The sequence below is a fragment of the Glycine soja genome, chromosome 7 (genome assembly GCF_004193775.1).
Source record: "Glycine soja cultivar W05 chromosome 7, ASM419377v2, whole genome shotgun sequence".
Classification (NCBI taxonomy): Eukaryota; Viridiplantae; Streptophyta; class Magnoliopsida; order Fabales; family Fabaceae; genus Glycine; species Glycine soja.
The window spans coordinates 590032-616194 of NC_041008.1; the positions used below are offsets into that span (position 1 = coordinate 590032).

Below are 26163 nucleotides of genomic sequence, written 5' to 3' on the forward strand. Positions count from 1 at the left end.
ACACGTAAAATAAATTTACATTTGATAAAATTAAATTACTTTCTCTGAATAAAGAATTTGAAACCCAAGAAATCTAAATTTTTTTACTCAAACATAGTGTTTTTTTTTACATAAAATGTTTTAAAAATTAAAGAAATTTAATTGAGGTAATTAAATTTCTATACATTTTAAATTTTTTGAAATTTCGAAATCTTTTATCCAAACACTAACTTAAGATAATTATTTTAAAAAATTAACAAATTTAATATACATGATTATTTGTAATTGAATAAATTGTGTAATAAATTTTACATATAAAAAATTACTCTAAAAAAATATTTATTGTTTAGCTTTAAAAATTAAAAAATAAAATATTCCTAAAGTCATTTTAGTAATTTTCTTAACTCAATACTCTTAGTATTGGTTCTTGATTGTTTAGATTATTATTAGAATTAGCACGATTTGTGTATTTGTTCCTGACCTATTGTACGTTCATGTGGATCATAATAGAGCTTTAATTTTTATTTTATTTTAAAGCCCAACAATTTTTACTCTTAATGTTTAAAAGATTTTCCACATAAAAATCCTAATGCATCGTTTGCTAATTTGATGTTATTTACTTATATTTATTGATTACTCCTTGCAAATTCTTGTAAGTGACATTTTCTTTATTTCCTATTGCCTTGTTGGAATTTTCATTAAGGTGTGTTTCATCCTACCAAAAAAGTCTCACATTGTTCAAAAAATTAAAATCAAGGATATTTTGTAAAGATTATCCTCTTTTTAACCCCGCTGATGCACCTTTCTAAGTTTCTAAAGACAGCCGTGAAGACTCATGAGAGTCAAAATGGACAATATGTCAAATGTTGTTAACCTTACAATCGACACCTAACAATTCAATTAATTGTAGTTTACAAACACGAACCTCTCTCAAGTCTTAACCAACCGAGGCTATCGTTTTATTATTTATTTATTTATACATTATTATTTATTTATGTTTGAAGGAAGCTGTAACGCATTCTTCTCAGGATTTATGAAATTGTGTATGTGTGGCTGCCACTGTGCTAAATGATTTTATTTGGTTAAAACGAAGGAAGTAAGCTGTGCCAAAATAGGTGTAACAATAGAAAATTAAGATCAAGAAAACTGTTCAACACGTACATAGAAGAAAGCATTACGCATGTAACGTTTCTTGTTATTTTTGAGTTGTAAATATGAGAATGTGGGCTGTTGTTCCACTAGTATAGTAGACAAATTAACCGTTCAATAACTAAGAGAAACCAAAGTATTAATCTTCATATACAAAAATAGCAATTTGGACTCTGATTTATGTTCTGAGTCCATGCATTTTTCTTGTCTAATTTATTGTCTCACTTTCACATAAGTGGGTCCAAATTAAACAGGTTTCATATTGTACTATGGGTCACATTGAAGGAATGAGCTACAAAGCATGAATCTATAGTGCAGTATATAATGATGCCCTTAGGAGACCGGATTTTGAAGGGTGTTTGTGTTTCACGTGAATCCTAATAACAGGCCTTGAATCGTAAAATGTGCAGCTTTTAGTTCTGGAACTGTGTAAGGCTCTTTACATTTTGCCTTTGATTGTTTGGATTTGGAACATGTTTTAAGGAACTACCTCAGACAGTTAACCATACACACACACACACACACACACACACACATATATATATATATATATATATATATATATAGATGTAACATCTACCATCACTCTCCGCAGGTTTCACAATTAATTACTACTTATTTATGTGCGCAGCTTTTGGTTATCATGCTTCATGGTTTGACTATGTTTTAGTTTCGGTTCTGGTGCATACCTTTAGGTGGCAATGTTGTTGGACTCTTGGCTATAAACTTAGAGACAATAGCATATCATCATTTGTATTCAGAGCAGAATGGAATCAAGGTGCTAAGCTTTCATAGACTTTGCCTCTACCAAAAGGCTCCGTGTGTTAGAGAACAAAACCAGAAGAATTCTTAAAGAATGTGTGAGTGAAAATTGACTCATGGCTAAAGTAAAGTAACCCAAAATGGTGAAAAGGTCTGGTTTTCCTCTAGATTGTCTCTACTCTCTAGTTAAACTGGGGTTAGTTACGTATGAATAATGTGATCATAATCTTATGATATGCATGGGGAATTATTTTACCTTTTTTATGACAAAGTGCAGGTAACAATTTAAAACGGACTTTTGACATTCCTAAATGTGGTATTAAACCATTCCAAATGTTTCAAAATAAATTGTCCATTTTGACTGGTTCTAGGCAAAAAGTATGAGAAAGAAATATTATATTTATGCTGGATACACACTGTATGCAGACTTTGCAGAGGTGGCTATATATACACACACGTTAGCGTATGCCTCAGTTTCCAAAATTAGCAGTAAAAAATTTAGTTTAAATATTTTTATTGTAAAAATTTAGCAGTAGTACTGTCTGCTATAATTTTTTTTATCAATTGCAATAACTACTTTCAAAATCAATTTTAGACCCATCAACCAGACATAAGAATTGTTATTATAAATCACATTAATTCAAACGCCATATATGAGATAGGTAAGTAGAAAATGTAGTATGGTTGACAATAGGGCCAATCTGATCTCTTTCAAACTCCAATTATATTTGTTGTCTAGTTATTTTGTTTAAAGCTAGCACCACTGCTGCTAATTAGACAATAATATGAGCTAACTAACTGATAGGGGGAAGACTGAAGAGTGCCAAGATTGGAACTTGCAACCTATAATATAACTCCAATTCCCCTTATACGTATTTTTTTTTTTCTTTTTCGTTTCTTTTTGTCTTTTCGAGTTTGCAAAAAAGTTCAGATATGAAGTGCAAAATTAGAGGATGAGTGGTTAATAAAAAGTAAAATGACATAACGAATTCTCTAGTATTCAAGATAATGCTACTTATCAAATGCATCCATTCATGCAGAGAGTTTATATTTAAATGTTCTGAGATTAGCCGCCTATGAGATTATCTGCTCGGCACTGATTGTAAAGATAATGATGATATACGGAATCCTTTGAATATGAGGACTACTTCTACTAACTACAAATTAAAGGGATATCATATATGAACTTGAGAGAGATATATCATATCATTATATATCAACAATATTTAGTAGATATGAAAATGTTCATGGGCTATAGAAGGAAAGACCACACTTGCATTTCCAGCTCTCGGGCTCATAATTTGCATACTGGATTCCCAAATGGCTGCGCCTGGTGCTCGTGCTGGGAACTTGGATGGCTTCACATGGAACACAGCCATAGCACTTGTGCTCACAACTTGGTGGACTTGATCCTATTTTGCTCACTCCTCCTTCATATGCTTCCTTCATTGTCTCTGATGTACCTTCTATACCCATTAAACCCTTTAACATAGATACAAAACAGACACAGTGCAACAGTGTATTAGTCACTAGTACACCGACTAAACCCACCCAGTTCCAAACTTAGAGAGAGATAAACACACCTTTTTTGGTTCTATAGTATGTGGTGGTGGAGACTGTAGAGCCTCTTCTTTGGCTGAAAAGAAGGGTGAGAAGAGTTAACACATGAGAGAAAGAATGAAGCATATCAGCTGAAATATAATGAGGTAATCAAGATTCAAGAGTATAAAAAAATGTTCACTGAGCTAAAGGTTCTGAGGGCAAGCCCTTTGAATGCTATTTTGTTACTGCAAATGTTTGAAATTTTATAGAGAAATGTCACTGATAATTTCTAAGTTGCAGTTGAGGTATGATAAACCCACAATTGCAAGTAATAGAAAAAAGTCAATCTCCAAAATGGTCATGTGTAAGTGTAACTAACCTGGAAGAAACGGCTTCCTTACTGCAGAAACCAAACTCACTATTTGCAGAGCTAGCAGAAAACAGAATAATCTTCCTATCATTTTTCCTTCTTCAAAAGTGCAAATGATGGATGTGATGAGATGTTTGTTGTTGATGGTAATTTAGATGATTATGTTTGTTGTTGATGGTAGTGTTTGTGAGGAGGCGCAGATTTTGAATCACTCACAACACAAGTCACAACAAGTGGCTACTGGCTAGGCATGATTGCTGGAATATATGAAGGCTACCAAAGGAGCTTGCAAGCTTCAAATCCCAAAAAGCAGGCCAGGACCCCCAAACAAAATAAGGCTACACTTTAAAACCTATGCATTGGCCAAGAGATTTTGCTTCACAAGCAAGAGATTCAGTTTTCTTGTCACACAGTTAAAAACCTCAGCAACTTTCACCTTCATTTGACAACTCATCTAGGAACTCCAAAGACTAGTCTTTTTTCCACTGTCTTTCTGCCTCTAATTTTGGATAACTTACCTTTCAAAACAAGCCAAAGCTTTCTCTCAAACCAATCCAAATTAGTAGTACTTATGGTGGTCCACAAAATTCAGAATAACAGCATCCTTTTTAGGCCTGAATTGTCTGAAGTACTTGCAAGATAAGGGCGTTCAACATCAAATTAAATAGTTTGTAAACCGTCAATCCAATTAAATCAAAAATCATAAAAATAAAAAATCACATATATTTCGCGATTTGATTTAATTTTCAGATCTTGTTATAAAAAATTAAATCAAATCAAGCAAACAGTATATTATAATTATATTGATTTTTTGGTGATAATTAATAATAAATATTAAATAATTTATTACTTTTTATTTATTTTATAATCAAGATGTATATTTTATTTTTATATGTAAAAAAATATGTACTAACATTGTTAAAAAAATAATATTAAATATCAAGTCATACATAAATTATTATTATATTACAAAAGAGTTTGTGATATGATTTTATATTAATATTAAATATAAGTGAAAATATTAATTTTTAACTAAAATATATTAAATAAAATTTATTTTTAAAATTATATAATATATATAGCAATTATGTAACTTTATTAAAAAAATGAAACCGAACCAAATCAATATATAAAAGATTGATTTGGTTTGATTTGAAGTTAATAATATATTTAAATTCAACTACATCTTTATTTTATGTTTAATTTAAATGATTTTTTATTTAAAAATCCAACAATATCGTACCACAAACACTTCAGAACCCTTTATAAATATCGAATACTGCTTCAGATTAAAAAAAGAACCAAAAAACTTTGACGTATAGACCACACACTTACACAGCCTTTCCCTTTCCCTGATCATTTCATTGCCATATGGGGAAGAAAGAAATCAACAACAGATCGAAAGCTAGTTATTAGAAGTGGTAAAAAGCACCAGCCTCTAAGCACTCAGTTCTGCAGCAAAAGCAAAATTAATGAGTTAGTTAAAGAATTAAATAAGGTAACATTCTCAACTCTCTATGGATTGGTTGTTGGAGAACATACAAAATCTCCTTAGTACAACATCCAATCTGGGCTATTCCTTTACTACTTGGAAATGAATTTGGGGTCCCACCTCGCCTGCTGGATATTTTCCCACATTCAATGAAGAGCATATATTTTCCGGTTACATAATTTATTATGGTTCAAAAGGCACCATGGGTGAAAGAGCTTAAACAAGGCATGGGCAATTAAAAATAAGAGGGTTTAGTGAATTATAGGTGAAGTACTGGCCATTCAATATTACTCCATCTCCACTCATATATAATCTATATATAATATTCAATTACCCAATTTATTAAAAAAATAGTTAATTTAATCAATAGTAATAAATTTATCTACTTCTAAAACCATTCGTATCATTAATATTCATTTCTCTTATAATTATATTTATCAATACATTTTCTCTCTTTTTTTAATGAAGGATATATCTAGTCTAAAAATAATTAAAATAAGAAATATTATAGATTAGATTTATATAAAAAATATTATTTTAAACTTGAGTCCTATAAATAAGAATAAATAAATTAAAAAATGTTAACATGCACGTGGCATTGCCTAACAAATTAAAAAGAGTGATTTCTATTGAGATGCATGAAATTACATTATTCATGACTTTTGTTATGCTCTCTTATAATTTATATAATAAATATTTTTTCTTTTTTTTTAGTTGTAATCAATATTCTAAGATTACTCTAGTTAGGAAGACCTTAGAATTATTAGTATCTCATTGTTTCTGCTAAGCTCTTAGGCTTATTTTGTTGGTTGTAATTGACTGCAGCTAGTGCAGTTTGTGAAGTGTTTCATGGAGGCAAAGCAATAAATAAGGTCTGTGATGTTATAGAATAATATAAAGGTTAGTAAAAATGACATGAATAAATTAGTCATGTTAAAGGACAATCAAGGGAAGCACGGCTAAATAACAAATGCACCTATATACTATAGATTTGAATAATGATCCACGTAGTGTGGGTGAACACTATTGTCTGGGAATCATTATTTGTAGTTATGGGGCAGCTGAGTGACTTGAGTAAAAGGATATTTCATATGTTTGATGTGCTATATAGTCAAGGAAGCTGATGTTATCCACCTACTAACCTGCAGACAGTTGCCAAGAAAGTGACAGAAAAGACCCCTAGTAATAATATAGAGGTTAGGGCTGCTGAAAAGGAGTTAAGAAAAGACAATGAGGGAGAAAAAAGATAAGTTTTACGTGTTAGATGGCTTGCATGAATGTTTGGCTATTCCAGTAACGTTAATTGGGAAATGCAAGAGTTAGTAATGGTAGTAGATTCTTTTATTATATCTTCTTAGTACTTTATAAAGTACTATTAAATAAAAAACTGAATATATTTAATATCTGAAAAACATAAATTGTATTATTTTTTAATTAGTAGTAGGAAGATTGATTTGAAAGAAAATTTGGAATTATTCGAAATGAATTGTCAAAATTAACAACATTTTAAATAGGCTATCGATGAAACTAAAACAAAATATTTAAATAAAATATATGATGCTTTTCTGGACGGACGCTTTCAAGTGTTTTAAGACAGATAAACTCTGCTTAGAATTCAAGTTTCCTGGTGCGGCTTCTGTATAAACTACAAAGCTTTTCTGATCTTGTGCTCTATATTAATTTCTTTCGGGGAAAAAAAAGTAGGAATGTAATTAAACGGCAGTACTAAACAAATCAAGACTGATTGTGCAGATATTCACTTTTTAATCATTCAACGTGGAAACTAGTTCATGTAAGGATTGCCTCGATTTATCACTAAATAAACTATTATTACTTACATATTTTGTGTTGCTTATAGGATGTGCAAAATCCTACCAGATAATGAAAGAACAGCATAGCAGTTACGACTGCACTATCAAGGTGACCAGTAAGAAGCTTAAGACTCATAGTATATACAACTTTTTTTTGGTAAATAAAGGAAATACAATTAATCCAAAGAAGAAAAAAAAGGACTCATCTTATATACCACAAGGTGAAGTTTAACAGCTAAGAACTGGAGACAATATCAGCTCAATATATTGTTAATTAAAAGACATACATGAGAAACCATACTACCATTATCTAGTTTTCTAGCACCAACCAATAACTTGAGCCACTAGATCCCTAATTGATGGCATCATATTACCTTGCTCTATTATTGATACCAAACTTCAATACAAAACCATAAGTCAAGCAAACCTTCTTTGATCCTAAAGGTATTTTTGGGTTGAAAATTTTATGCAAGATCAATTTACCAGCAAGATCAGCTTTAACATTCTTGGGATGATATAAAATTGGATCAGCAAATATACAGATTGGCAAGAGGAAAATACGACACAAGATAGAATTGGCCGTACAAACTGAACGTAATTAAACACCAATATTAGTGTAATTCAATCCTAAATTTGTATTCCATTTACAGGTGACATGTGCATATAAATGTGTTGATCGGAGAAATTTAGCTGCCTATAAAAAAGAGTGAACATACTTTGTGAATCATAAATCCTGCTGACATACCAGATAAAGTTACAGATCAGAGTCTACAATAAAAACTTTCACATTGATAATGTACCACTCCAGGGATAATTAAGTTCTTTCTTTTTTGAAAAGAAAAGGACCAGCATTCAAATAAACAATTGAAAAAAAGAGGAATTTACTATTTATACAAGTTAGATAAATGGAGAAAACAAACATGATAGTTTTGATGGTTAACACCATTGAGGCAAGTCTTCACACTCTTTGTTACAAAATAAAGGCACATCCTAGACATCACTTTGGTGACGACACATCACGAGTGCCAGATTCAGATTCTTTCTTGGGATGAATGGCCTCAGCAACAGCTTCAATCTCCTCCTTCACCCGTTCAAACACACCAGGCGCTTTGATTTCATCAGGTGAAGTTCCCTCATCAATGTCATCACTTGTCCCATGAGTTTCTTTGTGATGGTGTGGCGATTTGTCGCGATGAAACACTGCCTCAATCTCCTCCTTAGCTCGCTCAAAAATGTTTGGAGTTTTCACTTTTTTTTCTTTCAAGAAACAAAATACAAAGGACTTCAATCTTTAATTTTTTGAAGAGAAAAAAAAACTGTCATATCATGAAATTTGTCCACATATATACCAAGAACTTTGAACCAAGAGTAAATTACACCAACAACCTTGAGGTTTTTTCAGATAGCATGTAATCCCGGGCTTTTTTAATGTTTACAACAACCTCCCTTGTATGGATACTCATGTACTCATGAAATGTGTAATGTATAAAGGGATCTCAGGGTAATATTTTTCAAACGATGGAGTTAGTGTAGGAATAGAAAAAAGGAAAAAGTATGTATACAATCTGAAAAAAGTCTCAAAGAGGTGTCATTATAATTTACTCTGGAACCCAAAATTCCAACATAAGAAATCAAAAACCTCCCCCATCTTCCCTTCAAGTACATAACCAAAAGGCAAAGAAATTTCAGCAATAGGCATGCAGAAGAAACCCATAAGAATTAAAAAAAAAAAAAAAACAAGGGTCATAAATGGATTCTTATGTTATGGGTAAGTTAAGTAGTTACACAGCTTTTGATATAAAAACAAGGGCAGTGATATACAGAGACAAAAACTAATTTCCTCTATTCTCACAGTTCCCTCCAGATACGTTCTAATTGGAGAACTCAAAGGGTATTACCAAATTGAAATTGTAATCAATCTCAACATGAACGTTTGATAGATCAAGCAATTTTTTGAAACTATGGTCACAAAATTAGAAATGGTAACAGATGAAAGATCAAACCCCGTGATAGCACAACGCTAAGTATTAGAATTTTGTTAACGAGAAATATGAAAAGATGAGAGTTTTTGAACGACGATACCTGAAGGCGAGTCTTTAGGCTTTGGTTCCATATCCGCCATTAAAGTGACTTCAGACACGGTTGAGATGAGGGTGTAATCAAGTATGGAAAAAGGAGCCCTTCGTTGTTTTTTTTATTATTAAAAAAAAAACCATTTTTGTGTCTCTATGCGTAAAGTGTTACATAAATTCCTTTTCGAAAAAATTTAAATTTAAATTTTAGCCTGTAAAAAAATATAATAAATTGATCCATATCTTAATTTTTATAATAATTATCCACATGTTACTAGATAAAATAAATTAAAATATCAATAAATTTCCATTCCAATAAAATGTTAATAAGTTTTTATTAGATTAATTTATAAACTCAAATTTTATTTCATTTAAAGATAAAATATAATTTAATCTTTATTTTTTTCAATTTTTTATCATTATAAGTATAATATTACCATAAACACTAAAAAATGGGAAACAAACATAAGTTAGAATAATTGATTTTTAAAAATTAACTTAATGGTTGTGTATTTTTTTCATTAAAAATTAACTTAATGACTCATTTTGATTCAATTTATTCAGCAGTTGTATTGTCAATTATGTTTGTGATATTTTTTATCCTTCGTAAACATTTTTATTAACCAATACTTTATTATTTTTAAGAACTAAAATATGAATTTTCATTGGAACGAATTTGTCGACACTATCCTTGTGCATTCAAAATATTATTTTTTAAGTGAAAACTATTTTGCTATGAGTTTCACTGATTTTTTAAAGAAATTTTATCTGATGAAAATTGATTTTTTTTTTGTACATTAATAAAAGAAAAAAGTTTGAAACACATATGTGTAAAATATTACATTAGTTAAAGAAATAATTTTTAATAATTTTAAAGATAATTATTATAAGATGTATATAAAAATGGATCATGAATTTTAAGTTGTATGGAAAATATACATGTATATGTATTTACTATTATAATAATCTTTTAGTTTATAATTTACAACCTTTTATATTATTATATTTTTAATATGTTTTTAATGTATTTTTATTTTATATATGTATAGAGATCAGATTTTTTAGATATTCATTACATATTGAATAACAAAAGTGTAGCACGGGTGATGCAGGTTCCCAATTTCTTTTCTTAATAAATTTTAATTATTATTATTTTATATGTTTAATTATTATATTCATCATTTATTACATTTCAGTATATGCATGTCCAATAAAGATAATAACTTAAATATTATACATGCAACAATTAATTTGACAATTATATTACTCAAATATAAAACAATAACAAAAACAAATGCATTTGATAAAAACAAATAACAATGCATGAAGGACTATAACAAATAAAAAAGTAAATTATCATTATAGTTTCTTAAAAAGTATAGCCTTATTAAATTAGTTTCAGAAACTAAAGAAATTTCAAACAAGTATTTGAAAGTCTAATTTGTCCATTTCATTAGTTCAAAATTAATATATATATATATATATATATATATATATATTGTTCAAGTGATAATATTAACATATGTTTAAGACTAAAATAAAAACAAGTGAGTAACTTTAAAGGCTTACGTGAAACAATTTCGAAAATTCCAAACTTATTTAGAATCTTCTTAATTTTAGAGATCAATATAATAACGCATTATACTTTTAAAGACCAAGACGATAGTTTACTGAAAAAAATGTATGTTATGTATTTTTTCTAGCTATTATTTATTCATAAATTGATAAAAGCAATTTTTCATTGAGAGATTTTCAAATGGATTATCCAATTGGGCCAATATGGGTTAAGACATGAAGAAGGAAATTTCTTCCTGTACCCCTCTTTGCTTCCTGCACCCCAAAGAACCAGGATGGGAACGAATATCCCTCCCTAAGCATCCCTGCACCTCCACCAACCCCTTCTCCACTAATGTCACCTTTGTCCGTGCCGTCAACAAATACTTCGAGTGATCCTCACAATCTACACCAAATTCATTCTTGTCTTCATAGCCAATAATGAAACAACGACAGTGTTATTCCTTTGGGTCTGCTTTACATTTCCAATTAGGGTTAATTTTGGTTTGCCCCTTGACTCAGTTGGCATCGTTGAACATCTTCACTGACATTGTCAATCTCATTGCTAAGAGTATCATGTTGATCAAAGATATTTTTGCCGGGTTTTTTCTACAACATAAATGTGGTTCTGTGTGCTTTCTATGGAAAGTGAGGCGAAGGAGAAGGATAAGTTTGTAGGGTTTTAGGTTTGGGGATGGGGTTGATTTTGTACGAGGGCCGAGAATGGGATGGAGGTGGGTTGTGGTTGTTATAGAGGTGGGCCGCAATTGTGGTGTTTGGCGATAGGGTTTATGGTGAGGGGTAATTTTGTCTGTTGGGGTGCAGGCAGCAAAAAGGAGATGCATGAAGCAATAGCCGAAGAAGAATCTTAGCCAGATCCATTTTGGACAGGAAATCCCTGAGCCCAAAATGGAACAATGACATGCTATTGACGCCGTTTAGTTTTCTCAGGCGGAACAATCAAACAACTTACAAAATTATTTAAGCTTTTCGCACGTAATTTGATTTTTCTAAATTTTTGGAATTTTCTATAACATTTTTCATTGATGCAGAAGCTTCAGTACTAATATATGTATACCATCGCAATCAAATTAACATTAGACCTTAGAATTGACCTTATGACCTACTCACAGAAACAACATTTAATGAAGTAATGTAGCTGTAACTATCAATTACTATTCAACTCTGTGTGCCTATTAAAAAAAAAAAACTATTCAACTCTGTATTATTTTTGTTTTACAAATACTAACAAGTGTTCTTAAGATATTAATTAAAAAATTAAAAGATTTGTTTTTGAATCAGAATATATAAAATTATATTATTTATGCTATTTGTGATTTTCATAATAAATTATATTTTTTATAATTCTTTGATTAATATCCAAAAAACACAAGTTAGAAAGATCCTTTTTGATTTGGTAAGTTCAAATCCTCATTTTAATGCATGTAACATATTTTGTTTCCGAAGTTGGGGATCAAGATTTGTGCACAACATGGATCACACGAAATTGTGGATCCTGAAATGGATGAAAACTGAAAGTGATGAATCACGACAGGGTATAGAAGTCAACGTGGGAGAGTCACGCACACGCAGTTGAAGCTAACAAGTATATTAATGAGGGGGATTCAAGACACGAAGAACGGTTCTTGATGACCATGAAAGACGAATTGCATCGCGTTGAAAACTCAACTCCAGAGGGGGGAAACAACTGAAAAGAAACAAAAATTGTAGTTTTCAATTTCATGACTTGGACTAAAGATCACATCCCAACCAAATTCCACGTTTGAAATATCAATTCAATATCATATATGCTGCGCAGTTTGCGTCGGTCCACTCCCAGGAAACACTCGCGGGACGTTTCATGCTATTCTCATTCATATTTTCTTATTCTTCCTTCCCTTCTAGTATATAAATTAAGTTACTAAACATTACTTTGCTATTAAGCTTTGGAGTTTTTATTTTCACTAGCAATCATACAACTTCATTTAGCCATGCTTAATTTAGTTTTCCATAACATAATGAGTTAGTATATTATTCGAGTTAAATCATATAATACAACTTAGCCCGTTTTAGAAAATTAAATGGATCGAGCTATTGATTCAACCTATTTTGATATCTCTTCATCTACATCATAGATTCTAATATTTTGTTTGTGTGTTAAATTGTAATGGTAATCACATAATTAGTTCATTAAATGTGGTCATTGAACTAATAGTTTTTAGGAAGATAAACTGCGTTTAAGTTGAATCTTTAAGTGCAAGTTTGAATTGTACCGTGAAACAACATGAGACTTCGTACGGTCACAGTTAAACCGCAAATACAAACACACACAGAGCAGTTATTAGAGCTTAATTGGGTCAAACTTCAAAGAGCATTGTTGTTATACAAAGTATCGTTATTGCAATGCTCTAAAAAATTGTTCGTGGCATTTATTTCACAAACAAAAATTGGGGCGCCGTGTAGAAAGAAAGATGATGATTGAATGATTTAAAGAAATTGTAAGCAATGAGTAAACTTGCGTTGCTATCAGTTACACGTTTCTGTGGATTTTGCCCTGCATTTCGCCGACAAACACTCCATTACGGGGAGTGAAGTGAAGTCACTCTATATATTTCTTTTCATTCTTTTTATGAGAATTAAGAGTACATTTGATAGCGAATTAATATAAGATTGGATATAAGAATAGATATCACATCTTCTAAAACAAAGGACATGACATAAAAATAGAATTAAAGTAAGATATAATACGATAATAGGATAAAAGTGGGATGTGATAAGAGTAAGATAAGTTAGAAAACATAAAGTTAGGATAAATTAAATGTTATTAATTAGATCAAATAATTCCGTTAATACTTGTAAATTAGTTAACTAATTCACAAATAATAACAAATACTGTAGTTAACTTAGTTAACATTAAATTTATCCAAAGTTTATATTTTTTCAGAATTATTCCTAACATTAATTAAACATAATTTTGAAATATTTTTATTGACTTTAATTCTTTTAATCTGTCTCGTTAGTAATATTTAATTTCAAATATTTCTTTTAATCTTTCCAAATCATAATAATATGTACTTCTTTAACACGTGAAGAAGCAAAATAATGTTCCCAATTGAAATACTCTTGCAAAGTTAAAATCTCAAAGAATCTGAAACATTAATGTCTTATGTATTAAATATTGGCTTAAATATACTAATAGTCTCTTATATTAATTTTTCAAACTCATTCCCTAACTTTAAAAAATTCTAAAATAATCTCTTACTGGTTTAATTCATCACAAGTTAGTTTTTTTTTCCTAAAATTGATATTTTTTTTTATATTTTTTAACATGATGTTGAATTCTTTTTTAATAAATTGAAGATGTGAAACATATGAAAATTATAGAAATACTAATGTTTGAAACAAAAATATCATAAATTGCGTGAAAAATGAGTCATTAATAATAAAAGAAAAAAATGTGATATTAAATTTTTAAGTTTTTGATTAATCATGAGATTCACTTTTCATGTATGTTTTCATCTTGTTTAAGTCTTTTTTTATTCCAACATTAATTGATTTTCATAGTTTTCTTATAGATAAATTTAATTAAACAAATTTTACGTCTTGAATTAATTGAAAAAATATTTAAAATTATGCTTAAAATGGAAAAAAATAATTTTTCAAAAAGAATAACTTATATGAATTAAATAAATAAGGGGACCATTTTAAAAAAATTTAAAATTAGGGAACCAATTTAAAACAAAAAACAAGTAAAGGAAGCATTTGTATATTTTAGCCATTAGATATTTTAAAAACTAAAAAAATGTTAGTTTTGAAAATAGTTTTTAAGACTACTCTTGTATAATAGTAGTTTTTTTTTTAAAAAAAAAGAAAAGAAAAGAACATGTCCTTATTAATATGGCGTTTGATAAAGGGACCCGTTATAAGAATAGCATGCTTTTGACTGATTCTGTTTCTTTCACATCTCCGAGTGTAAACTTTTCACATACTCATGTAACACTTTCTGCAAGTCACATTAGTATCATTTTCCAAATTCTGAATTCAAAATAACCCATTTATGGGACTCGTTGGCCACATAAAATTTCCTTATTTTCTATTCAAACTAACTGGTTCATAAGGTAATAAAAATTCCAAAGGGTCACATTTTTCTGCATTCTCTGTCTCTTACGTATTTGAAAGTACCTACATATATAAGATAAACTTCCACCCCTTTTCATGTCTTCAAAACTCGTGCCTTATAAAAGAGAAGGGAAGTGCCCATTTGAAACACTAAAACTCAAGTGTTGTTATATCTTTGCATCATAAAGGGAAGAAGCTGACTTCGTATAGCTTAAGGTGACCCTCTCTTTCCGGCACTTTTCATCATTCAGTTTTCTGTTGGAAAATGCCTTTGACTTTTATGAATCACATTGAAAAAAATATACATAATGTGTTTACAAGGTTATGTTATGTTATGTAATTAGTATATATTGCTCCTTTGAGTTATTTTGTTGCTTTTTTAATTTAAGGATGGAGTAATTTATCGATGATTCATTTCAGGGGTAGGAATTGGTTTCAAGTTGGGGTGTTGGCGTGGCACGTTGTTAAAAGCATTTTTAATGGTTGACTTGGTCTATTTCGATTTTCTTTTGGTAGTGCTATAACTCTCTTTGGGGTAGTGAATGTTCATGATCTTATGATGACTTTTTTGAGAATCTCATTGATGAATTTGATGCATTAAATGGGTGGTTACACTGGTGACAAGGATAGGTCTTGTCTTCTTAAATTGTCACAATTGCTTGTGAAACTCTAACCTACCCCTAGTGTTACTCATTTGTTTAAAGCAGAGGTGTGCAAATGGTAACAGTGGAGTATGAGTCAAAGGAGGGAGAGATCACATTCAGAACAATGAGCTTCAAGAAGTGCAGAACTTTGTATAAGCCTGATCATGAGTTGGATGAGGTTATTATTACTGAAAAAACTACAAGATCAAAGAGGAGGAAGGTTGGGAATCTGAAGCTGCAAACTACATTTTCCTTCAACTATCTACTTTCAAATAACTCTGGTAATTCAGAGGAAGTTGGTGGTGGCTTGTTCAATGAACATAGTAGCCCCACAATTGAGTTGCCAAAACCAGAAATCTTGTTTTCACCAAAGTCCATTGGGGAGCTTGATGTGGCTGCAATAAAGCTGCAGAAGGTTTACAAGAGCTACAGGACCAGAAGAAATCTGGCAGATTGTGCTGTTGTTTGTGAGGAGCTATGGTTTGTTCAATATTCATGCTTATGATATTTTTTTCGTGCCTAAGGGATTTGTGTTGAACTTAATTTCTATACACAGTCACTAGAAGATAATAAACTTATCATATCTAACTATTTCTGATTAGATTACACTTTTACCATATAGAATATTTTCTCCAAATAGAATTCATTGATTAGTACCAGTACCCAATCTATTTAAATATTAGTTATTTATGTTTCTTTCGCAAAATATTTTGTTTCCTTTTATAGTATTGAAAATAATAATATTTTTTCCTCTTTTTAAACAAAATATTCTGGTGTTATTTATGTTCCTTATTAATAATTTTTATCTTTTATAATTTATTATTGCTAAATTAAAGACTTTAAAAAATATTTACATTACAATAAAAGAATTAACAACTTGGATTTTTTTATCAAAAAGAAACTTAAATTTTAAGATATATCAACATGTATTATCTTTTTATTACTATTTTAAATTATTTTTTATTTCTCTCATCTCATATTTATTTTTCATGTTATTATTTAGTATAAAGATTACTATATAGAATATATACAATAAAATATATGAAGAAATTCGTCCGCCTCTTACATATTTGATGACCTCTCCAATAAAAAAATTTGTAATACCTATTCCATTCCGAATTGCATCAATTATTTTTTTATAAAAAAAAATTGAATTTTACTAACTTTCTTACACTCATAATTAAAGAAAGATATATCATAGGTTTGAATGTACTTCTAACTTTAAGGTTATGAGTATAAATTAGAATTTATGAGTGTAAATGTAATTGGGTAAATTATGGAAAAATAAACTAAACATCAAATTGTATCAAACATTCGTCAAAATTTTGCTTTAATGAATTCTTATAACATAATTGAATTTTTTTTCTTTTATATAAAAATTTACAATTAATTGGTCCGTCTCAGATTAGTGTTTAATTAATTTTCCCTGAATGAGAGTTTTCTTTGAAATCTTAATTACAGGTGGAAGAAGGCCTTAGACACTGTTGCTGTTAGTCGGTGTTCCACGTCACGTTTTGACTATGGTAAATCAGAAACAGCTCTTTCAAGATGGGCAAGAGCTAGGACCATGGCTGCTAAGGTACCCCTTTTGTGTGGGAAGCTAGAATCTTTGAATAAATATTGTGTTTGCCTTAATAATATTTTAGCCATTAGTTTCCAATTAGATGCATTAGTTGCTTGAAATATAATTGACTTGACATAATCTGGCTTTTGCAATTATATATCTTTGACTGGGACCATAGAGACAAATTCAAAGTTTTCATTCTCTTTCCGATATTTTTTTTCTTTTGGGATTTTGTTATCAATGTACCCTTTTTTTTTCCTTTTTGCCATTGGTAGGTGGGAAAAGGTTTGTCCAAAGATGATAAGGCGCAGAAATTAGCTCTAAGGCACTGGCTTGAAGCTGTAAGCTTATATGTCCACATCTTGATTAATTTCAGAGTTTTAAATTCAATTAGGAGTACAATTAAGTAGATTAAACAAAACTAATTAGATTCCCTTGTGTTTTTCAGATTGATCCACGTCATCGTTATGGGCACAATCTGCACATATACTATGCTGTTTGGTTTCATAGCCAGAGTTCACAACCTTTTTTCTACTGGTAACATTATTTACAATGTAATTAATAGAATAATATTTTGTATAAAAATTTTAGCACACTTTTGATTTTAATTTTCTAATTTCATAATTGCATGTTGGTGACATGAAGGTTGGATGTTGGAGACGGGAAAGAAGTAAATCTTGACGAGTGCCCAAGAAGTGAATTGTATAGGCAGTGCATAAAGTATCTTGGACCCGTAAGTTATTTTCACCTCATCACTTGCCACATAATATATATATATATATATATATATATATATATATATATATATATATATATATAATGTGACTTTTAAAGGATGCACATCTGGTGTGCTAATAGTAGATAATTGTTGAAATTTTACTATGTTAATAATACTTTACTTACTCTGTTATTCTGTGAAAATCTGACAGAGGAAGCATAAAACAAAAAAATGGGATTAAAAAATTAATGCATATTGTATTTATTTTTATTTTGACGATACTAAGGATGTTGTATGCGTGTTTGAGCGTACGTATTTGCAATGAATGTGTTATATTATTCCTATAACATCAAATTTTTTGATCCACCAATGTTTTTATGCATTTTTATTTTGAGGTAATAAGGACTTGTATAGTTACTATACAATGCTTGGTCAATTTCTAGAGTGGCAATGGTGTATGCCTAGCTATGTTGACTATAAAATCAAAATTTAGGCACAAAATCCATTGATTAGTTTGTATTTAGTTCCTTTCAAAAAAAAAAGTTGGTATTTAGTAAAATAAACTACCAACGTGGCATTTGTACATGTGCATTCAATGCACTAAAGACTTCACCTATAATTACGAATTCTATGTTTGGGGAAATTATTCTTTATGCTTTTCAATAGTTTTGACTTTAGAAAATATGAGCAGCCACCACAATATTGTTTATTTTACGAGTGTTCATTTTGTTGTTTGCTTGCAAATGCAGAAAGAGAGGGAAGCGTATGAAGTGATTATTGAGGGAGGAAGGCTTGTTTACAGAAAAGGCCAGAACCTTGTACACACTGTTGAGGGATCTAAGTGGATTTTCGTTCTTAGCTCATCTAGAATTTTGTACGTTGGGGAGAAAAAGAAAGGCCATTTTCAGCACTCAAGTTTTTTAGCTGGGGGTGCTACTATTGCATCTGGAAGATTGGTTGCCCAGAATGGAGTTCTTGATGTATGTCACACGTGTTTTAATTATACTACGTACATACATACCATTGATTATTTTTAGGACAATATGAAATGAAATTATTCTCTATTGCTATTACAATTTTGTAATTTTGTGATAATGGGAATCGTTTTAGGCAGAGGAATATAAAATTTCACTGCACCGAAAGATTAATTAAGGAAAAAGTTTAAAAGCATTTTGCTTCCCTTATATGCAAATTGATGTTCATTTATTCTTATTCAGGCGATATGGCCCTACAGCGGTCATTACTGTCCTACAAAGAAGCACTTTATGGAATTCATTGGCTTCTTGATAGAACATAATGTGGACTTGACAAATGTAAAGGTGAGCCCACCAATTCAAGGCATTTTTCTGTATAGATTCTTTATTTAGATTTTACTTGGGATAACTGACATATTATTTTGGATAAATTTTTCTATAAATATTTATAGGTAAAGAAAATAAGAATATAAAAAGTATTAAATTTTTTTCATAAGTTAAAATCAATTTATACATCTTTAACTTTTAGAGATATTAGTTGAGAAACATTTTTATAAAAATTAAATGCATAAATTATTAATTTAAGCTTATGAAAAAATTCAGTTTATTTTACCTTTTTATTTTATTTTTATATAAATATTTATGAAGAAGTTTATCTGAACAAACATAAACCTCAACCTGTTGAAACAATGTGTGACATTTTGTAATTTCATGGTTCCCTTATGCAGAAGTATGCAATTGATGATGATATCCCACCTACAAAACCTTTAGATGAGGAGCTACAGTTTGAGTCCCAAATGGCTAACAATGTTGGTTCAAGTGACTTTGCCACTGCCAAAAATTGCACTCAAGACAATATGGCTCACTCTGGCGCCAATATGGAAAGTTCACAACTTAAAGAGAGCAAGCCATTGTCAAGAAAATGGACAACTGGAGTTGGTCCAAGGATTGGTTGTGTTAGAGAGTACCCTGCAAAACTCCAAGTTAAGGCACTTGAACAACTCAATCTATCACCTAGAGTCAACCTTGCAAAAATTGCTTCCAAAGCACCAATTCCCTCACCAAGGCCTAGTCCAAAAATCCTCCTATCCCCAAGGCTTGTGCACATGGGAATTCCTAGCCCATGATTAGTTTGCCCAAAATCACACACCAACTTAATTAAGGTGTGAGTTCAATATTTTAATTGCAAGGCAATTAGGTGCATTAGGCACTGCTTTTAGAATCTAGGATAAAGGTCACACCACACAACATCTAACCCCATGATTTATTTTTTCATTTAGTTTTTTCTTGGTCAATTGTTTTGGTCATTCAGCTTCTGATGGATCATTTTTTTACTCATTTGTTTTACTCAATTGTATTTTAGGAGTTGGGTCAATCTTCCATTCTTGTAAGTCAATAATATTTATAAAAAATGAATACTTTTCTAGTTTCTAACACTGTGTCTCCCTCCTTCTTTCTTCTTCATTAAGTATTCTCAACCATTGACCAGTCATCATCATGGTTTGGAGATGTGGCATTGCGTCAGTGATGAGTGAAATTGGTTATAATATTCCACATACAGATAACATGGACATGCTCAAAGCCATGCTGTGTTAGCCCATAATAGAGTGACATGTAATGCCGATACCACAATTGGTGATAGTATTGTACGTTTGCAATTTGATTGGCTAGAGCATTTCAAAGTCAAGATTTGGCTTGTGTTAACAAAAGAAAAAACACAGACGGAAAAGGGTCAAGACTTGGTTTGGTTCAAGGACATGAATGTTTCCTAGTCACGAGCCAAATTGACCAAATTCCACCAAGTAGGTATTGATTTATACTTACAAGAGTATATTTTCTATGATAAAGATTGAAATTTTCGTCCATATCATATTTAACTGGTGAGAATTTTACTTGAGCCTACTCTATTCCAAGCTTAGGGAAATGAAGCCTAATGATTAATGCGCCAAACAAAAATTAATTATTTTCAAGCTCAACTTGTGCACGGAGAAACCAACTAAAAATCATTGTGACTTTCATGAGTCGGTTCTGTAAAACTTAATAGCGCAGCATACCAAATACAACTTGGCCTACCATTATATTATCTTGTCAAATACTAACGAGTCTATCTTTGAATAATTGGTTAAAGAAATAAAAAAAATTATTAGAATATGTAAAATTATATTATTTATAACTTTTTTTACTCTCTTTTATAATCTTTGGAATAAATATTTTTTTTTTAATTTCTTAATCAATTTCTCAACGACACTCATTAATAAGATTCTACTATCTTTAATAAGTTTTTGATAATTTTCTTTTTCTTCATTTGTTATAATATTTCCCCCTAAATAAACATGTGAAATTTTTTTCATTTATCAAATAGACTGAAATTTTGGAAAAGTTATAATAGTATTTGTTTTTTTTAGACAGATAAAGAAGGCATCATAGAGCATCACCTTAGGGACAGTGATCCCAAATAGGTTGGCATCCCCACTCCTTAAGATCCCATGCCTCACACCTTCAAATTCATTGACAAGAAAAGGATGAACAAAACACTTGGGGGGGGGGGGGGGGGAGGGCTAGACCTGACCTAAGGAAAATAATTATGAAAAATACAGGCAACCATGGAGAAAAATTACAAGAGGACAGCAAAATAGAACTACATATGAAAGAAGGATTTAAAATGAGGATTGATGAAACAATTTGAAAACGAAGAGAATGAAAAGTAACGTTAGGCCATAACATGATTTTCATTAACTGTGCCTCAAAAAGACGATTTTTTCAGTAATATGCACAAATTCTTTTTGTTTCTCTACTGAATATGCACAATTCCCAAGTTCTAATCTTAATTGACACTATTGTAAAAAAAAAAAAAAAAAACATAATACTCCAAATGAGCAAGTCCTAAATTGCTACCCAATATCTCGCAATTGGAGCTGAAATATGAAATATGTTACTGGTATTTATATTTGTATTATATAAGCTTAAATATGTTTATTATATATCAAAAATAGGTTATTTTTAATTTATTATCTAAAATTTATTTTAGGTTATCTACGTATTTAAATATCTTTTATGTTTTAAGGTAATATTTACCGTTAGTTACATTATACTAAGTACTTGATAGATGCAATAGCATATTATCAAAACTAGTCGATAACACATAACACATATGAGTCATATCATTTATTATTATTAAAAAAAAGTATCTTCTCCTTCTTCCCCGCAACTCCTCCATAGCAACCTTGATCTGATCCTGCACCAGTTCCAACTCCAATATGTGTTGCTTCCTCCATTTCCCCACCTCCAAAACTCAAATTCATAAAAGGCATAGGGTTCAAGTTCAACGAAAACCCTCTCGCTCCCAGGGCCCTTAGATCTTCTCCACGAGTCGGCGAGGACGATGATGGTGGTGGTGGCGGTTGGCGTCGAAATTGGAGGGTGACAGCGAGAGCGGTGGAGGGAGAGTGCACGTTTTTTTCGTCGTCGGGCAAAACGTTGTCGTCTTCTTGGCGGAAAACGGCGTCGTGTTGTTGATAAGCTATTGAGAGAGGATTGGTTTGGTTAGTGGTTGTTAGGCCAAGCAAAGCAAGAGTGGTCTGAGTCACTCACACTCACCTTTACTTCTGCTGGTAATAGGAATCCGAATAAGGAGAAGAAGGGAAGGGAAAGAAAGATGATATTTTTCAAAATAATGTGGAATTCATATGTTATTATTAGACTTGATATTTCGTTTCTCACCTCATCGTTTACCAATTTTAAGTAATAACTTAAAAATAACCTATTTTTGAAATATTTAAATCTATTATATATTAACAAAACAACCACTAACAAAAAAAATAAACATATCAAAACAAACTCAATAAAACCCAATTAGACTCGTTAAAGTATCAGAACTCCAAAGGTACTCCTCAATATGAGCTGTAAAGAAAGACTCACCTTCCCTTTTAATCGCATTAATGTCTTCGTTTATATTTTTCAAATTTAGAGTCTCATTTTTTTCTGCTTTTCACTTTTTCAAACTCCGCCAACTGAGTTCCCAACCAACCACATTTAAAATTTGTGAAACTAGACGCTTAATTATGTCACACGGTAGAAACATGTCCAAAAACAAATGATGAGTTTGTTTAAACTTAAAAAATAATTTTTGAATAAGTATATTTTACATAAGTGTTATTTCAAGAAGTAGATGGGATTTATTTCTTAAAATAAGTAAAAAAATATTTTTTTTAAGTATAAATAGTTTAGATAAATATAATAAAAATCATAAAATTTCTTATTTTATTAAAATAAATACTTATTTCGATAAATAAATTTAAATAAACTGATCCAAAATCTTTATTTGGGCTTTGTGCTTACGGGCTTCGATAATACAAATGATAAAATGGGCTTGATAGGGTCCCATATTGAATTGACAAGTCAACTGTAAGTGGGGACATGAGAACATCAGAAAAAGCATAAAAAGTCTTCGTATCCGTTTATGTACTTTCTCTGTTCATTCACCTTTTCCTTTTCTTCACGCACATTTCAAATTTCAAAACGCCTTCTTCCTCTTCTTCTTTTTCTTCTTCTCGTTTTACCTTAATTAAGCCAAGCAAAGCAGCAACAACAACAACAGCTTCAAACTCAAACTCACCTCAACTTCCACTTGCTGTTTTCCACGTTATCCTTTCCAAAAACCTGTTCTTTTCTCAAATGGGTGGTTCAGGAAGATGGCTCAAGTCCCTCATTTCTCTCAGAAAGCCCTCCACTATTGATCAAGTTTGCAAATTTTTCTTGGGATTTTTTTGCTTGCTATGTTTTCCTGTGGAGATGTTTACTTAGCATATTTCTGCATTTTTCAGGAGAAGGGTGGTGACAAGAGTAAGAGAAAGTGGAAGTTATGGAAGAGCACTTCAGAAGGGTTTGGGATTGGATCATCAATGCAGAAGGGGCATGGTGGTGGTGGATCCTTTGTGGTGGACGATGGAGCATTTGCTGCTGCTTTGGCTGCTGTGGTCAGAACTCCACTCAAAGACTTTATGGTCATTAAGCAGGAATGGGCTGCCATTCGAATCCAAGCAGTGTTTCGAGGTTTCTTGGTTAGTGGAACTCTTTCCTACTTGGTTAATTTAATTCAACCTTTTGCATTATCGTGATGCAGCTTGTTTTCTCCTCAAGGATTTATTTATTTTTTTAGTTGTTATGAGTTTCTGGTGTTGAATTGTTTGAGAAGCAGAAGCAGATACTCCATTCTATACTTAAGACAGGGAATTCTGGATAGAAGAATTAGTGCTAGCCTGCTAGGCAAGATTCCATGTTTAATTTAAGATCAGGACCTCCTAATCATACTATCACAGTATGGACTTTTATAGAAGATTTACAAATAGGTTGCATGGTGCTTTTGTTTTGTTAATTTCACAATTTTGAAACGAGCCAAATCGTGGTGAAACTTCAACTCTTCAAGCAGTTAGTATTACTAAAGATAAGCTTTTGCTATGAGTTATGAAGTTCACTACTTCACTTTGACTTGCTATGGTTTGTATGTAATTTAGTGTTCAATCAATAATAGTTCACTATGATAATGTAATTTAGTGTTTAATTCATAATAGGAGTGTTGGACATCAACCTGCAATGTTTATAGTTTTCTAAAATTCTCTAGCCCTGTGTAGATGGGGGTTGATTACAGAAGGATCTGCCACTCTTTTGGTCGTTCATTCTGTTGTGTTGGGGGTTTCCTATTAGTATACTTAAAAGTATGTCCCGTGTGTTATTGTGCTTGCACATTTTTTGTCAAGTTTTTTCTCCATTTATTTGTTTCTTTTGAACTTTTGTTATTGATTTGCAGGCAAGACGAGCTTTGAGGGCCCTGAAGGCAGTGGTGAGGTTGCAAGCTATATTTCGTGGTTGGCAAGTTAGAAAGCAAGCAGCTGTTACTCTAAGGTGCATGCAGGCTCTTGTGCGAGTTCAAGCACGCGTCAAGGCAAGGAATGTGGGGAACTCTCAAGAAGGGAAATCTGCGGGTGAGCATTGCAATGAAGCTGATCCTGTTAAGCAAGCTGAGGTATCATAAGTTTTTCACAATTTGCCCCAAGGTTGTGTAACATTCTGTAATGTTGATGCCATGGTAAAGAGATGTTAACATTTAGCATAACTTGCCTTGTTATTGCCAGCAAGGGTGGTGTGACATTCCAGGAACTGTAGAAGAAGTTAAGGAAAAATTACAAATGAGGCAGGAAGGAGCAATTAAGAGGGATAGAACAAAGGCATACTCTCAGTCTAAGAAGGTAATGGAGTAGAGAAAATCTACCATATTTGTGGTGAGAGTCAGTAGTGAAATGATTACCAAAATACATGTGATTCAATAAACTTTGCTTGCTTTCAGAAATCAACAGAGAGAGCGAGTTCAAATTCAAGAGCTGCTAAGTCAGTAATTCCTCTCAAGAACCGCAACCTAGACAGCAAGAGCTCGGGATGGAACATGTTAGATCTCTGGATGGCTGCAAAGCCATGGGAGAGCAGGTCAATGGTAGAAATGTATTTGGACTCACCTGACATGACTCCAGTGACCAGTAAAAGTGATCATCTTGTTCTTCCCTTTAATTCGGATCAACAAAATGGCTCAGTCAAATCAAGAAGCAATGGTGTGACAACCAGGATTTCAACTAATTCTCTTACAACTAGTCAATCAACTCCATCATCTTCAGCCATAAGCTCTGAATGCATGCATGATGATAGTCCTATGTCAACCTCATGCACATCTGGATCACCATCTCGACCATCTAACAACAATGTTACGGTGGAAGCAACAGAGGAAAGAAATGCCTGTAAACCAAGCTACATGAATCTGACAGCATCTACCAAAGCTAAACTGAAACCCTATAGGTGTTTTTCTCAGAATGCGAAGAGAATCTTTATGGATGATTGTGTGTCACTAAGTGGAGTTACTAGAAGCAGTTCTGGTTTCTATCCTTCTGCTAATACATGGAAGAATCTCTATGCAACACCTCTAAGAACAAGTTATCAAAAACGATATACAATGGAATATAAGTAGTTGCTTCATGACAATAATGTTCTATTTCAATTGGCCCAACAGCTTGTTGCTCATTGGTACCTTAATGTCATCAGATGAATGTGTGTACGGAAGTCACAGATAATTGCTAATTGATACTGTAGATAACACAAGTTGTTTGGTGTGAAGATGGAAAGCACACCGTTTCAATTGTAATGTGTTTCTACGGCAATTTATAAATAGTATCCTCTTTGTTTTGGGGTATATTCTGTATTCATGTTGATTTTTGGAGGAACATTTATAATTAGTAGCTCTAAGTTGTACTATCTGAAAGACTGAAGTACAAAATATGAGCTTTACCAAGAGACTTGATTTTGACTTAAGCTTTTGTTTGAATGCATGTTTGCATGTTAAATACAAGGGCAAGTGGTTTGTATGCGGAA

General features: G+C 31.4%; 4 protein-coding genes across 4 annotated transcripts; 2 read left to right on the forward strand and 2 right to left on the reverse strand.

Annotated features, from left to right (window-relative positions):
• Positions 1 to 2867: 2867 nt before the first annotated feature.
• Positions 2868 to 4332, reverse strand: LOC114417652 (polygalacturonase-like). The gene is made up of 3 exons (XM_028382753.1): positions 3812 to 4332; positions 3474 to 3526; positions 2868 to 3372 (listed from the first exon to the last, which is right to left on the reverse strand). The coding sequence occupies exons 1-3, from the start codon at positions 3891 to 3893 to the stop codon at positions 3136 to 3138; spliced, it is 372 nt and encodes a 123-aa protein (XP_028238554.1). The 5' UTR covers positions 3894 to 4332; the 3' UTR covers positions 2868 to 3135.
• A 3489-nt stretch (positions 4333 to 7821) lies between these two features.
• LOC114417922 lies at positions 7822 to 9320 on the reverse strand. The gene is made up of 2 exons (XM_028382989.1): positions 9188 to 9320; positions 7822 to 8362 (listed from the first exon to the last, which is right to left on the reverse strand). The coding sequence occupies exons 1-2, from the start codon at positions 9225 to 9227 to the stop codon at positions 8103 to 8105; spliced, it is 300 nt and encodes a 99-aa protein (XP_028238790.1). The 5' UTR covers positions 9228 to 9320; the 3' UTR covers positions 7822 to 8102.
• Positions 9321 to 14948: 5628 nt separating this feature from the next.
• Positions 14949 to 20173, forward strand: LOC114419371 (IQ domain-containing protein IQM1-like). Its single transcript, XM_028385023.1, has 9 exons — positions 14949 to 15066; positions 15558 to 15974; positions 16956 to 17073; positions 17334 to 17399; positions 17507 to 17595; positions 17704 to 17791; positions 18526 to 18756; positions 18994 to 19095; positions 19479 to 20173. Exons 2-9 carry the CDS (start codon positions 15568 to 15570, stop codon positions 19875 to 19877), a joined length of 1500 nt encoding a protein of 499 aa, XP_028240824.1. The 5' UTR covers positions 14949 to 15066; positions 15558 to 15567; the 3' UTR covers positions 19878 to 20173.
• Positions 20174 to 23221: 3048 nt separating this feature from the next.
• Positions 23222 to 26163, forward strand: LOC114417923 (protein IQ-DOMAIN 1-like). The gene is made up of 5 exons (XM_028382991.1): positions 23222 to 23490; positions 23574 to 23810; positions 24557 to 24772; positions 24882 to 24995; positions 25094 to 26163. Exons 1-5 carry the CDS (start codon positions 23425 to 23427, stop codon positions 25760 to 25762), a joined length of 1302 nt encoding a protein of 433 aa, XP_028238792.1. The 5' UTR covers positions 23222 to 23424; the 3' UTR covers positions 25763 to 26163.

What these genes read in the sequence shown, in the direction of transcription:
- LOC114417652 (XM_028382753.1), bottom strand. Translation starts at nt 3,893, where the DNA reads ATGATAGGAAGATTATTCTGTTTTCTGCTAGCTCTGCAAATAGTGAGT. An exon ending in AAGGAAGCCGTTTCTTCCAG is followed by an intron (nt 3,527 to 3,811) that starts GTTAGTTACACT and finishes CCTTCTTTTCAG; the next exon opens with CCAAAGAAGAGGCTCTACAG. An exon ending in ATACTATAGAACCAAAAAAG is followed by an intron (nt 3,373 to 3,473) that starts GTGTGTTTATCT and finishes TCTATGTTAAAG; the next exon opens with GGTTTAATGGGTATAGAAGG.
- LOC114417922 (XM_028382989.1), bottom strand. Translation starts at nt 9,227, where the DNA reads ATGGCGGATATGGAACCAAAGCCTAAAGACTCGCCTTCAG. An exon ending in GCCTAAAGACTCGCCTTCAG is followed by an intron (nt 8,363 to 9,187) that starts GTATCGTCGTTC and finishes GTTTCTTGAAAG; the next exon opens with AAAAAAAAGTGAAAACTCCA.
- LOC114419371 (XM_028385023.1), top strand. Translation starts at nt 15,568, where the DNA reads ATGGTAACAGTGGAGTATGAGTCAAAGGAGGGAGAGATCACATTCAGA. An exon ending in GTTGTTTGTGAGGAGCTATG is followed by an intron (nt 15,975 to 16,955) that starts GTTTGTTCAATA and finishes TCTTAATTACAG; the next exon opens with GTGGAAGAAGGCCTTAGACA. An exon ending in TAAGGCACTGGCTTGAAGCT is followed by an intron (nt 17,400 to 17,506) that starts GTAAGCTTATAT and finishes TGTGTTTTTCAG; the next exon opens with ATTGATCCACGTCATCGTTA.
- LOC114417923 (XM_028382991.1), top strand. Translation starts at nt 23,425, where the DNA reads ATGGGTGGTTCAGGAAGATGGCTCAAGTCCCTCATTTCTCTCAGAAAG. An exon ending in AGCCCTCCACTATTGATCAA is followed by an intron (nt 23,491 to 23,573) that starts GTTTGCAAATTT and finishes TGCATTTTTCAG; the next exon opens with GAGAAGGGTGGTGACAAGAG. An exon ending in CATACTCTCAGTCTAAGAAG is followed by an intron (nt 24,996 to 25,093) that starts GTAATGGAGTAG and finishes GCTTGCTTTCAG; the next exon opens with AAATCAACAGAGAGAGCGAG.